Genomic DNA, 12954 nt, shown 5'->3' on the forward strand with positions numbered 1-12954 from the left:
TATATATATTCCGGGGTTTGGCGCCTCGCTGTCGAAATATCATCAGATCCATGTACACTCCCTCCGCCTGCTCTATTTCAGTACGTGTACCGGAAGGCCTTGTTCTCGCGGTCCGTCAGCGTAACCCAGACCTCGCGGTCCATAAACTCCCCTTCCTCGGCGACATGCTCGCCCTCCCTGCGCTTGTTGCTCCAGACGTAGTACGCGAAAAGAAGACACGTGGTGAGCGCACAGCCGGCCTGCGTGCCCATGACGGCGAGCTTGGCGGGCCGATATTCGGGGGCGTCGCGGGCCTGGAAGGTCTGAGGCCCGATGATGTTGCCCAGCGAAAAGGAACCGCTGACAATGGCGGTTGCAAAGGCGCGCTTCGTGGCACCGCCAAAGTTGGCTGCCGTCCACTGTGATCCCGTTAGCTTCAGATAGGACAAAGATTGCTGTTAGAGCGTACACTGTAGAAGACGGTCAAAGGCGCCACAACAGCGTTGACCAGATACACACCAGCGAGAACGCCAGAGCGGTTTGTAGGCGGCAAGAAGGACATGAGAGCGCCGCCCAGGATGGCAGGGATGATGCAAACGATGATCCACGCCCAGCGGTGACCGCCCCTGCGAATGCCGAAGCCGACGAGGAGTGTGAAGAAGATGCTCACGACACCCGAGGGCATGTTCATGAGGGCGGCTTGCTTTGGGACGTAGCCAAGGTTGCGGATGAGTGTGGCCGAGTAGGTTGTCACGACACCACTCGACACGGAGAGCTGTTTGTATGGTCAGTCAGAAGATGCGATCATGGGGAGGCTTGCAATTGGACATACCAGAACAACGGACACGGTCAACAGCCACATCTGCGGATCCAGAAGGGCCTCCACTATCTGCTTGGGGCGGAACTTGCGGCTCTCGATGCCCGTCTGGTTGATGCTCACGTGCTTGAGCAGCGCGACCTTTTCGGCATTGCTCAGCCACTTGGCCTTCATGGGCGTGTCAGGCATAAAGGCCAGCGTGCTCAGTCCGATCACCACGGTGACGACGCCGAGTGTGATGAACATGATCCTCCAGCCGGCGAGGCCTTGCCCCACGGGGACGTGTTGGAAGCCGTGCGATATGGCACCGCCAAAAATCTGGCCCAGCCCGAGACCCAGGTACCAGAAGGAGAATCGGGGCGCGGCCTCGGATTTTGTGTACCATTGGCTGCTGATCAGCATCAGCGACGGGCCGACGGTGGCTTCAAAGACGCCCAGGAAGATGCGCGAGACAAGGAGGGATTTGTAGCCCGTGGCGGCAGCACCGCATGCCGTTGCGACACCCCACAGAGTCACGTTGAGGCCCAGCCACTTGGCTGCTGGGACCATCTGCAAGAACCAGATGTTGGGGATCTCGAAGCACAAAAGGCCGACGAAGAGAAAGGTGGCAATGTTGCTGAACTGGTTGCCGACGAGTTTCAGGTCCGTAGTCAGGCCCATGACGGCGGCATACTGATCAATTAGCTGCTGCCGAGACAAGAGGGGTGGGGAGAAGAACGACGTACGTTGAGGATGACTTTGTCGAGGAACTGCATTGTGTAGCAGCAGAACATGAGAGGAACAACGTGCCAGTCGATCTTGCGTCTGAGCGCCTTGAGATCGATGCCGGCGCCCTCGGCATCGCGGTGCTGGTCCAGGAACTGCCATGCGCCATCTACGTTCTTGTCTGCCGTAGCTGCTGTTTCCGAGGGCTCATGTGGGACACTGGAGGATATCCGAGGCGCCTTGTCCTCGTGGATCGAGTGGTCGCTCTGCAAAGACATGGTGACGAGCACACAACGGGAGTCTCTGACGATTGAAATCAACAGTGATCGCTTCAGCGATAAGGAGGAGGAGGACTGGGAGGATCAAATGGACGGTGGAAAGCCAGGCACCCTCGCCTCACTCACCTCATCAAATGAAGCGAGAGCCTGTCGCGGTAGATAAGGCCTGGGCTGTCGATCGGTCCATGCCAGGCCAAGCAGAACAGTATACGAGCACCTTATGCATCGGAGACATGTGCAGGTGAGACGCGTCGCCTATCAAAGCCGTGATGGAATGAATGGGGCGGCGTCAGCATGGTGGTGATCAGGGTGGGTGCATGGTCGAAGGAAGAAGGATGCACGGACGGCCCGCCTGTTCTCAATTTCCAGGGGGCCCCAGACATACCTTAGCCAACCACTCACGTCGGGTAACTTTCCTGATCCACGCACCTACCTACCTGACCCAACCCTGCACCAGTATCCAGGCCACCCCTGCCCATGCCGTGCGCGTTCGCAATTTGTTACTTCACCCTGCTTTTTGAACTTCGACGAGACGACGACCGCTGTCATGTATGTACGCACAGCGGACTGTGCGCCGCTTCGACACTTGTGCCACTGGAGAACAGGCAAGTATCGGACGGCAGACGAAGGAAATGCGATTTGGTCGCCTCGGTGGACTTGGGTAGGCCATGTCGGATTGTCGCTCACTCATGTATCCTGGGACTGGCCGAGCATCTGGAGAGACGAACTAATTAGAATCCTGTGCAACGCGCCAACCCGATGATTTGTCCGTCCGCGAAACGACTAGGATCTCGCCCTCTTCCCCTTGATCCAGATCATCCAGTTGATTTCTCATTCTCCCTAGGTATATAAATCCTGTCATCATCCGTCAGATCTAAGACAATCTGATGCATTGGCGCAGCCACGCATCCCGAACAGTGGTCCAACTGCGATTTGGGGCACGCGTCAATGTGAAATAGCGGGAGACACGGGACAGCTTTCTTCACTCTGTCTCACGGCAGAAGCAGCGGGCGCGGACGCTGCATAACGTAATCCACATGCGAGCGGCGCACCCAAGCGAGCGGCGCACCTTCCCCGTCATCTACATACAAAAAGGTCGATCAAGAACAACACAATCAATTAAGTTACTAATTAAATAAAAGTATCGATAGAGTGAGACTTTAAATATCTTCCGGATAGCTTCGTACGTTATGACCTGTTTTGGCGCATTTGCTATAGCGTGCAGGCTTCGGACTGCCTGGTGGCTGAGGGCGCCTCTTTATACGCTTTTCTTCCTGAATCTGTTCATTAACCTTCTTCTGATTAATAAGGTCTTTCCCATCTTGCATAGTAAGGGTGCCTCTATGCTGAAGATAGCTTCTTTTAATCCCTCGACGCTTACTTAATGCCTTATTTGCTGTACGTAGCGATATATTCTCCGCTTGCAAGAGGGCTACTTGATGCATTACTGCTGTAGCACCCTTCGTTAGTTGATCTAAGGCATTAAGTATAGGCGTTGGAGAGCTGTTCTGATGGATAGAGATCCGATTTTTAATATCCTCTGACTATGCGCTAGCCTCGTACGTATTCTGCGGCGTCTTTAAGACCTAAGGGTGCCTATTTTTAATAGGGTCTGCAGGAGGACTTAGCGTACGAAGCTTCATATCAAGCTTCGAGAGGACCCTTTCTAGGTCGTACGGTATAAGGCTAGTGCTAGCAAAGCCTCCTTATATATTCTTCTCCGTGAAAGTAAGGAAGAAAGCTATACGGAAGGCGCGAAGGAAGTTAACCTTTGAGATATACGTGATATATACGCGCATTAGATCTTCCACTTATCGCCCGTACGCTTATTTAAGAGGCCTAAAGCAACCAATATCGAGGGGTTAAAGAATATAGGAAGAATAAGCCGGTATATAGACCGTGATAATCTTCTTCTCCTGACAGAAGAGCTCAAAGTCGGTTAAATAGTGACTTTCGTGGCTATCAAGAATAAGCATTCGATACACGCCTTTCGTACGAGGGCTTGTATAGCGATCAAAGTGCTTGATCCATTCGAGGCCAATCTTATTAGTTATCTAGCCGTTATCGGTTATAGCGATAACCCAATCGGCCGGAAGGTCGGTCCCCTCGTACTAAGCTAAGAGATAGTACTTAGCCGCGAGGATAATAAAAGGAGGAATAGCCTAGCCGCACGCATTGACGCCTTGAATAATAGTTACCCATTCCCTATTCCTAGGCTAGGCTAGTTTAGCCTTTGTTCGGCCTTCTGAGGTCGTAATAACCATACCCGCGAAGATAATACCTATTATAAAGCCCGTCTCGTCGAAGTTATAGATATCGTTATTCAGGATCCCATACTTCGCCTATATATTCCGTATAAGCGTGAACCAGCCCTTAATAAGTCTCGGATCTTCGTATTTAGCCCGCTAGTGGTTATATCTACGAACCCAGCGCGTGCGAAGTTCTTAGTAGCGTTTAACGAAGTTTAAAGCCTAATACTTGCCAACGGGTGGCGCGTCGCGTACGCGTAGTAGTTGGTTAGCTATATCTTCAATACCAGACAGTCGGGGAGGAAAAGATCGCGAAGATAGATCGAGTATATACTTAATAATCGCTCTCTCTTCTGAATCCGTTAGATTCATTGAATTCGGCCTGGTTTCGGCTCTAGCCTGAAAACCCTTCAGTCGGCGACGTATAGTCGTTGGAGGCACATTATAGACCTTCGCAATATGTCGGATACTTAATGACGCGTCTCCTCCGAGAGCTGCGAGGGCAAGGGTCACCCTGGATTCTTTTGGAAGTTCATCCATCATTAAATGCGGTGATAATTGGTGAGGAATGTAGTCGTGTGCAGATGACGGGGAAGGTGCGCCGCTCGCTTGGGTGCGCCGCTCGCATGTGGATTACGTTATCGCCGACGTGGACGTGGCTTGTACGACACACTCGCACCCATGCATGCATGCATGCATGCATGCAACACCCGCCATGCCGTGCTGCTTGTCGATTCTCTTCTACCTGTTCAAGACAGCTCCATTCTGCGCTACAACGTCGTTCTGGAGATTCGGCCCCAATAGGCAGTCTCGACCGCCAATGTGACACGGAACCCCGACGGTCATTTGTTGGTCATGCTGCCTGCCGGTCATGCACCGCTCGACAGGTGTCCACGGTGAAAGATACGGACTCGGTACGCACCGACAATGCTTATGCTGAGCGTGGTCGACTTTGGGTAGATGGAGAATTCCTAAAGCTGCCGTCCTGCCAGTCCAGGCCTGCGGCTCACACTCCTCTGCGAATTGCTTCTTGAGCTTGCTTCGTCATCTCGAGACATCCAGGCGCCCCCGTCCAAGACATCCCACGCGTCGTTCACAGCCGGCAAGCCGTAGGCTAGAGGCTAGCTGGTGCCATTGACAGATCGGCGCCATTCATGGCGTATGAACAGGGGCATTCTTAAAGGAGAGCCATCCATCTGGAGTTCTGGACGGAAGACTGAGCCCCTGCTTCATTCGTGATGTCTCATGCCTTTCGGGGCGGTCGACAAGCCCCTCCAGATTCGACAACGGGATCTCTTTGGATGACGGAAGTGGCAAGTCTTACATGCCAGCCTGATGAATGACCAAGGCTGAGCTCGCTCCGGAGTGAGATAGCAGCGATGCCTTATCTGTGGAGAGTTGCTTCTTCGAGCCCTCAGCATTCACCTTATGCCGCCTTCAACCTGCTGTCTATCTTTTCTTCTCACCACACGCGAGATGCCTGTGCCCAAAGCAAATTTCCCCCTTGTAGATCGACGGGATGTCTTTGTCCATGCCCGCGATATGCGATACGTCGCGTGATTTCTCCCCAAGAGATCTGAGTCAACGCACACGTTCCAGACGACAATAGTCATCGCAAGTTCAGCGTACAAACACACAAAGTCTCACATCCACAGGCGCATCCGTGACACCTTGGTCGTCGTGGACTTGAGTCTTCATCCCATTGTTCCCTTACCATTGTTCGCAACCTTGCCTGCCAACGCCACCATGGGTTGGGTTCTGAACGCATCGGCCGAGGTCGACGCCCAGTCCGAGTATCCCAAGATCATCGCCATCACCGTCCTTCTCAGCGTCATCTCGGCGACCGGCGTCATCTGGCGACTGTTCATCCGGCACAAGAGTCGTGGCCTCGCCAACGACGACTACATGGCGGCACTCTCCATGGTGTTTGCGTTCGCATATTCCGCCCTATGCATCGCGCAAACGCGCTACGGTCTCGGCCTTCCCCTGGCAGCGCGCCCTCGGGAGAACCTGATCACGTACACCAAGGTCAACTTTGCCGGGCGCCCCATCTACCAGCTGGGCGTCTCCTTTTTCAAAATGGCGCTTCTCATCTCCTACCTGCGTCTGCTCCAGGGGACCTCGCAGTTTTCGTACCGACTGGTCGTGTACACGACCATTGCGCTCGTCTTCCTGGCGCACCTTGCCTGTGCATTCTCCCTCATCTTTGCGTGCACGCCGGTCGCCAAGTCCTGGCAGCCACGCATGGATGGGACATGCCTCCCCCCAGGGCCCTCATTCACGGCGTACGCGGTGGTGACAATCATCTCGGATGTCGTCGTCGCCGTCCTGCCCGTGCCCATGCTTGTGGGCTTGAATATTCAGACGGCCAAAAAGGTTGGCTTGATTGGCATCTTCATTCTGGGGCTGTTCACGACCATGTGTTCTGTGTTTCGGTACCTCCAGATCGACCGGATTCAGTTTGGCGACGGTAACACTACCATGCTGATCCTCTGGGGCGTCATTGAGTTCAACGTCGGTGTAAGTCTCCCCATTTCTCTCCAAAGCTGCATCAAGGACTGACCCAGTGTGTAGAATCTCGTCTCCAGCCTGCCGTTCCTCGCGCCCGTCTTCATACGCAAGGCCAAGGACTACCGCTCACGCCCCTCTGCTGGCTCCTCGGACGGCTATGGGCGGAGATCTCGACGCCCCCGGACACGCGAGGCATACAAGCTCAGTGGTAGGAGCACCGGCACCTCGCAAAGTGTGTTCACGTCGGCGACGCGCGATGCCAAGACAATGACCGCCAGTCAGGAGGACATTCTGCCGCAGCCAGGGGCGATCATGAAGTCAGTGACCTACACTGTCAAGATCGACGATGGAGGACGTGATGACTTTGGTGCACGCCAGTAAGGCGACATGCATAGGGGGCCTACCGGGTTCGTTGTCTGTAGTTGGCCGCAGCCACACGTGAAATAGACAATGAAGCAATTCAGGAACTGATTTCAACTGCCCCAGTGTCCTTCGTGCCGGGCTGCCTTGTGACGAGCGACTTTGTGGGGTAAAGTGGAATGAATCACAGGAAAGTGTTAAATTAGTGTCCGTCGACTCCGTCCCGAAGGGCCATTTATGCTTGGATCAGGGTCACGCAACTCAACGCAAGCCTCACGTGCCGAAGGCCCTTGTTTTCTCACGTTGACGGATGAGGTGATATCCGAATGAACCGGCAGACGTGACATTTAGTGTGCCCGAACAAAAGCCTTTCACGTGTAAAGTCAAGTTTTGACATCTCCACGTTGGTGGCACGTCCAAGCAAGAAGAGGGGAATTAAAGTTGGGTCGACAATAGGGCCGCATTTGAATTTTCTCTTGGAATACAACATAGGAAATGATTTTATTGAACCTCTATTCTATGGACTGGTTTCCAGAAGCTAATATCTTGTTGACGAGTCGTTCTGGCAGAGAGAAAAACTACAGAAAGAGTTACGCAGGGTAGCCTGAACCGCTTCACTTACGCATCAGTCCAACCATCCGGACTCGGACATCTTTTGGGCGTTGTTGGACACTCATGACATTGGACCATCAATGCAGCCAGTCGGACTTACGAATCACCACTCAATCTCAATTATACATGGAGATCTCCGGGTATTTCCAATTCCCCACAAAGCCGCAATTTAACATGAATAGAGCGCCGAGGGCAGCGGGGCATTGTCCCATCGGCCCCATTCCTGAATTTGCCGACGGCTATATTCTCCAGGACACTCACTCCTCATAACCGCCTATATGCTCGCAACTTCTCTGAAAACGCATCAGGAGTGTGTTTTCACCCGAAAGAAAGCGATATTGTCTTCCAGTCAGTCTACTCAACCTTTCCTTTGATCTCACCCAAATCAGCATGCTCACCTCCAGATCCAACTCATCCTCCACGTCGTCCTGGTCCGTCGTGCCACACCCATCTCCCAGCATGTCGCTCGCAGGCAAGGTCTTCACCATCACAGGGGGCGCCAGTGGCATCGGCCTCGCGACCGCCAAATACCTGTCCGCGCGAGGGGCGGCCGTCGCCCTTGCCGATGTGGATCCTGCTGCGATGGAAGCAACCAGGGCCTACTTCACCCCGCTCAACGTGCCCTTCATGATCCGGAGCGTCGACATTTCCCAGCGCGAGCAGGTGGACGCGTGGATCGACGAAGTGGTCACGACTTATGGACGTCTGGATGGCGCTGCGAACGTGGCGGGTGTCATTGGCAAAGTCCACGGCACGCATGCCGTGACCGAGCTTGACGATGGCGAGTGGAGCAGGATCATCGCGGTCAACTTGACGGGGACAATGTACTGCCTGCGCGCGCAGCTGCGGAAGATTGTGGACGGGGGTTCGATTGTGAATATCTCGTCGATTCACGGGCTCAAGGGTAAGATTACCAGTTGCGAGAGGACTGCGCAAGAATCCCCCCCCTGACACGTGTCGCTAGGATTTGCCCGCCACGCCGCGTACGACGCCAGCAAGCATGGTCTGATCGGACTGACGCGGTCCGCGGCGCAGGAAGTCGGTCATCGCGAGATCCGCGTCAACGCTGTGGCGCCAGGATCCGTGTACACGCCTCTGATGCAGAAGGAGTGGGACAATGCCGGCCGGCCAGCGGACGCTCCCTTTGACGAGCCCACGGCGTTTCGGAGGCGGGGGACAGTCGAGGAGACGGCCAATGTGATTGGGTTCTTGCTGGGGCCAGAGAGCACTTTTGTGAGCGGGAGTGTCTACCGTGTTGACGGTGCTTGGGATTGAGAGCCTGCATGTGGTCGCGGACGCCTTTGTCTCTGGAGACTTGTGTACGTGACACTAGTAGAACGAGATAGCGTTGCCTGCGTAGATCAATAATTTCTTTTGTCATGTCAGAGCGTGCATGAGTCAATCGTGTCCTCGCACCACACGTTGGCGCTCGGCAGGCGAGAGGGCAGGCCAAACCCACATTCTCGTAACAGAACGAACTGAGAAAGGGGGTTGTAAGACGTAAAAGGGATCAAGAAGCGATATATGCGAGATTGAAATTTAAAAAAAACTAGCTGAAAGCTCAGTCACTTGAGGAAACGGCCGTGATGGGGAGAATGATCTGTACGGAGTCTCTGGGCTTTTCGGCCTGGGGCAGCTTTCCAGTGCTGTGGATTATTTTGAGGGGAATGCCATGGGCCAATCGCGGGTGCATCGTCTATGCACTGGCATACAGATCTTCAGTGTTTTACAGTGAGTGACGGAATCTGGCGGTGTGAGCGTCAATCAATCAGTCAAGTGGCCTCTAGGTGATCACAGTCAAATACCATTCGATCCATCAGTCATCTGGGGCCAGAGACACTGCCCAGAGGAACGAGAAATATTTTCTAATAGCCTCGTATAGATGCCATCTTCATCACTCCTCTGGTACGTACTTTAATTCATGTTCTTGCGCCTAGATGGAGACGAGTAACCGGTGAGCCAGCCCAGTTGAGTCCGCAGCATGGGGCCCCGTGATCAAGCTGATGCGTTGTGTCACAGCTCATTGGCTATCCTCCTTCGAGCTCCTGATGGTAATTGGATGCTAGTGCAGGCAAAGTTGAGCTGGTCTGCCGCTGAAGGCCAGTCTCGACGGTTGCATCGTGCCATGAGGACAGTGCGCCAGACTGTGATTCAGCTGGCACTGCAATTGTTCGATGATGGCGCGGCCCCAGTCCAGTCATTCCGAGGACTGGATGTTACATGTAACAGAGTACTGGCCTCTGCTCGGTGGCAACTGTAGCTCTGGTCCGTCTTTGGAACAACATGAAGTGTTTCGATTTCCTCACGGGAGCTTCCTGTCGCCACCCACGCGTTTGTCGATATGATGAAGAGTGTAGTGAAATCTATCTTTCTTTATTGAACTCATTGATAGCCCATTGTAGTTCTCTCCGTATACCACCCGAACCCCTCTCCCACAGCCCCCTGCCCCTACCCCCGTCCCCCCCTTCGGTGACGTGTAGAGGGGTTGAGCGACACCGAACCCTCCATGCTGAGCCGTTATCCCCTGCGCGCAGCGCAGGAACAAACAGCAGACCTGGGTCCATTCATGCATCCTCTACTGGCTAAATCCCCCCAAAACACGGCAAATGGAGGAGTTCCAAGCACTGTGCTGTGCCACACCAGCACGAGTCAATTCCTTACGCCACTGCATTTTGGTGTGCCATTCTTCGGTGCTGATCGAATTGACCCAGTAACCACCAGCAATTTTCAACTTTACTGTATTTCAAACCTCCTCGTCGACTTCGTTCACGCGCCGTGACGGGTAACGTTGAAGGAGGCACACGACAGCCAGAGCTGGGGCCACCCGCCAAGTCTGGGGGAGCAGGGGCTCCAGTCTCCAGTGGCGGTTGGGGCCGTTGGGCATCCGCGGGTGGATGCCCAGTGGATATTTTGCCCCGTTTAGCGCGCCCTGAGTCTGGGGAAGTGGACTGCCTGATCCGCAAGGGTCCCACTGATTGAACGTCAAGTCTCTGATAGTATGAAGATGGCGAAAAAGGGGTTCACGGTCTGAGGAAATTGAGCAGACAAACTCAGAGCAAATATCGAAGCTCCTCAAAATTTCACAATGCCCCTTTGTCGAAGGCTATATGTAGGCGCACGCAGTGCGAGTGGCAGTGGACAGTGTGACCTGATTGATGGAGGGGCGGCCGCAGGTGCTGTCTCAATCAATGTGCCACCACCCTCCATCACGAGCGTCGCCAATGGCACGCGCGATCAATGTTGAATAATCATGCCATGCATCACTCAACGCTGCGCTCTTCTTGCTGCTGGCTCATGTGCATCTAAGCTTGTGTACGGCCCCATTTCAGATAGACGACGTGGTCGCTTACGAGGATGCTGCTGGGTGGTCGAGCTGACACTCAACTGCATCCCCTCAGCCTGCCATGATCAAAGTAATGCATCAGTCCAAATAGCCTTTCCAAGGGCCTCGCCTCCGTTTCGCATGTATCTTGATTCCCCATAATACCCCGCTCACAAGCTCGCAGCTTCCCCAGAACACGGCCAATCCAGATCGGATGGCTGGTCATCCCCCGAGCCTGCCTTGCCTGTTTGCGGTGTCATTCTCCCTTTATAAAGCCAGGCTGCCCCTTCATCATTCCCTCACTTGCATCGTAACCACCATCAACAGTTGACCAACCATCAAAGTTCCATCGAAATCTGCTTCCAGAACACGCACTGCAACACACAGTAAGTCCTACTAGACGACTTACACCTGTAACAACCACTCATCCGTCATCAGAAACAGAAAGCACCATCACGCCACCATCAACATGCCTATCCGCGTCCCCAAGCTCCCAAACGCCAAGCGCTCCGAAGTCCTGCTCATCGGTGCCGCTGGTGTTGGCGTCCTCACACCACTCTACATGATCATGCCAGGCGCCGAGGAGCGCCTCTCCACACAGACCACCAAGTGGGCGCCCCGGTGGGAGAAGAACATTTCGTACTTTACACCCGGCGTCGAGAAGGGCGTGCAAAGGGTCGAGCCACCAATCTCAAGGGCTGTCCAGCGCATGGATGAGCGACTGCCTCTCGAGAGGATGGCCAAGAGCGTGCACACGGGGATTGGGAAGGGCATCGAGAGGTTTGGAGGCCCAAAGGTGCCTCCGACACCCGCTGTTTGAAGAGATTTGTACCTATATTGAGTGGAGTTTGGGTTTCCTTCGTAGTCAATGTATTCTCCATACCAGCAACATATCACCACCGTTGTCATGGTCGCCCGTCACCATCTCACTGATCAGGGCACCAACACAACAAAACGTAGCTGTAGCAACTATGATGACCAGCTGCACTGCCACTTGATACACCACGAACCTATCCCTCGTGGCGTCGGGACCTTGTATCATTGAAAGCTCAGCAGGATGGTGCTTAGGGGTCTGTTTCATGGGGCTTGTTCTTGTCGAGCGTGTCGGGCCTCTAATGGATCATCTGGTACACGGTTCCATGCCATCTACTGACCACCTACCACCTGAACTGTCCCATGGGAGAGTTCGCCTACGATCCGTGAACACTGCCGATGTCGACCTGAGTGTTTGACAGTTCTCGCCAGCCCTCTATCCCGTTCCCCAATCAAGACGACCAACCTGACAGCGACAACCTGGTGTGATGCAGAGCTACGGGGTCCCCCTGTTTTCCAGGCATTGATCTTGGTGTGACCTTCAGCGGCGACCGTCACGACATCCTCTGTCGGTATCTACTATGACAGTGAGTGGCCATGCAAGTTTATTCACCCACAGATCACGCACTAGCAGGAATCTTTTTTATAATAAAGTTTTATTCACTTATATTCCTGAACTGGCTAGATTGATGGGTTCAAAACCAGGGTCAGGAGCCATGGCCAGGCCATCCTCGTGCCTTGCACGCCTGTTGGCTGCCGATGTAAAGCACCTGCAATGGCTCCACATACATGTAGTACACTGCCCGGACGTCTAAGAAGGCTGCGTCATGTCAACAGCGTCATATAATACTGCAATAACTAACGGTTACGGCCTGGGATTCAGCACGTGCTGTGTTGACAGTCGCTTTCGACAGTGCTGGGGAATATGACCATGCCAGGGTATACTGGTGCATGAGAAGTATAGGGGGACATCTTATGTTGGTGATGGACACGGGAGGATGTCAAGCCCGAGTCATTACGAGAAGAAGGCTTTTCATCTATTTACTGCTCACAAACTTGATTCACTGATACTAGCGAAGAAAAACCCATTCAAATCGTTGCAGACAAATTGCCTGGGGTGTTCACCAAGCTCAAACCACACATGCAATTGGTCGCTCAATGTGCCAGCAGCAGATTCAATTATTGAGAACATGAGTGGTGAAGATTCCATGTCCCAAACAGACGCGCGATGTATGTGACCCAATTGAGTCTGACTCATCTACAGCGTCCAAGTCCGTGACTTTGCTTCGTTAACAGGGAGAGGAAGAT

The 12954-nt window shown here is 53.8% G+C and overlaps 4 protein-coding genes across 4 annotated transcripts; 3 read left to right on the forward strand and 1 right to left on the reverse strand.

Moving 5' to 3' along the window:
• Window positions 1-77: 77 nt before the first annotated feature.
• Window positions 78-1779, reverse strand: J7T54_004048 (uncharacterized protein; the record flags this gene model as incomplete). The annotated part of the gene is made up of 4 exons (XM_051506566.1): window positions 78-398; window positions 449-754; window positions 812-1468; window positions 1522-1779. The coding sequence occupies 4 exons, from the start codon at window positions 1777-1779 to the stop codon at window positions 78-80; spliced, it is 1542 nt and encodes a 513-aa protein (XP_051362131.1).
• A 3995-nt stretch (window positions 1780-5774) lies between these two features.
• On the forward strand, window positions 5775-6920 carry J7T54_004049 (uncharacterized protein; the record flags this gene model as incomplete). The annotated part of the gene is made up of 2 exons (XM_051506567.1): window positions 5775-6548; window positions 6603-6920. The coding sequence occupies 2 exons, from the start codon at window positions 5775-5777 to the stop codon at window positions 6918-6920; spliced, it is 1092 nt and encodes a 363-aa protein (XP_051362132.1).
• Window positions 6921-7901: 981 nt separating this feature from the next.
• Window positions 7902-8786, forward strand: J7T54_004050 (Levodione reductase-like protein; the record flags this gene model as incomplete). Its single annotated transcript, XM_051506568.1, has 2 exons — window positions 7902-8415; window positions 8476-8786. 2 exons carry the CDS (start codon window positions 7902-7904, stop codon window positions 8784-8786), a joined length of 825 nt encoding a protein of 274 aa, XP_051362133.1.
• A 2516-nt stretch (window positions 8787-11302) lies between these two features.
• Window positions 11303-11653, forward strand: J7T54_004051 (uncharacterized protein; the record flags this gene model as incomplete). Its single annotated transcript, XM_051506569.1, has 1 exon — window positions 11303-11653. The coding sequence occupies one exon, from the start codon at window positions 11303-11305 to the stop codon at window positions 11651-11653; it is 351 nt and encodes a 116-aa protein (XP_051362134.1).
• Window positions 11654-12954: the final 1301 nt, after the last annotated feature.

This window comes from Emericellopsis cladophorae, assembly GCF_022114955.1.
Source record: "Emericellopsis cladophorae strain MUM 19.33 chromosome Unknown NODE_23_length_310842_cov_116_589050, whole genome shotgun sequence".
Taxonomy (NCBI): Eukaryota; Fungi; Ascomycota; class Sordariomycetes; order Hypocreales; family Bionectriaceae; genus Emericellopsis; species Emericellopsis cladophorae.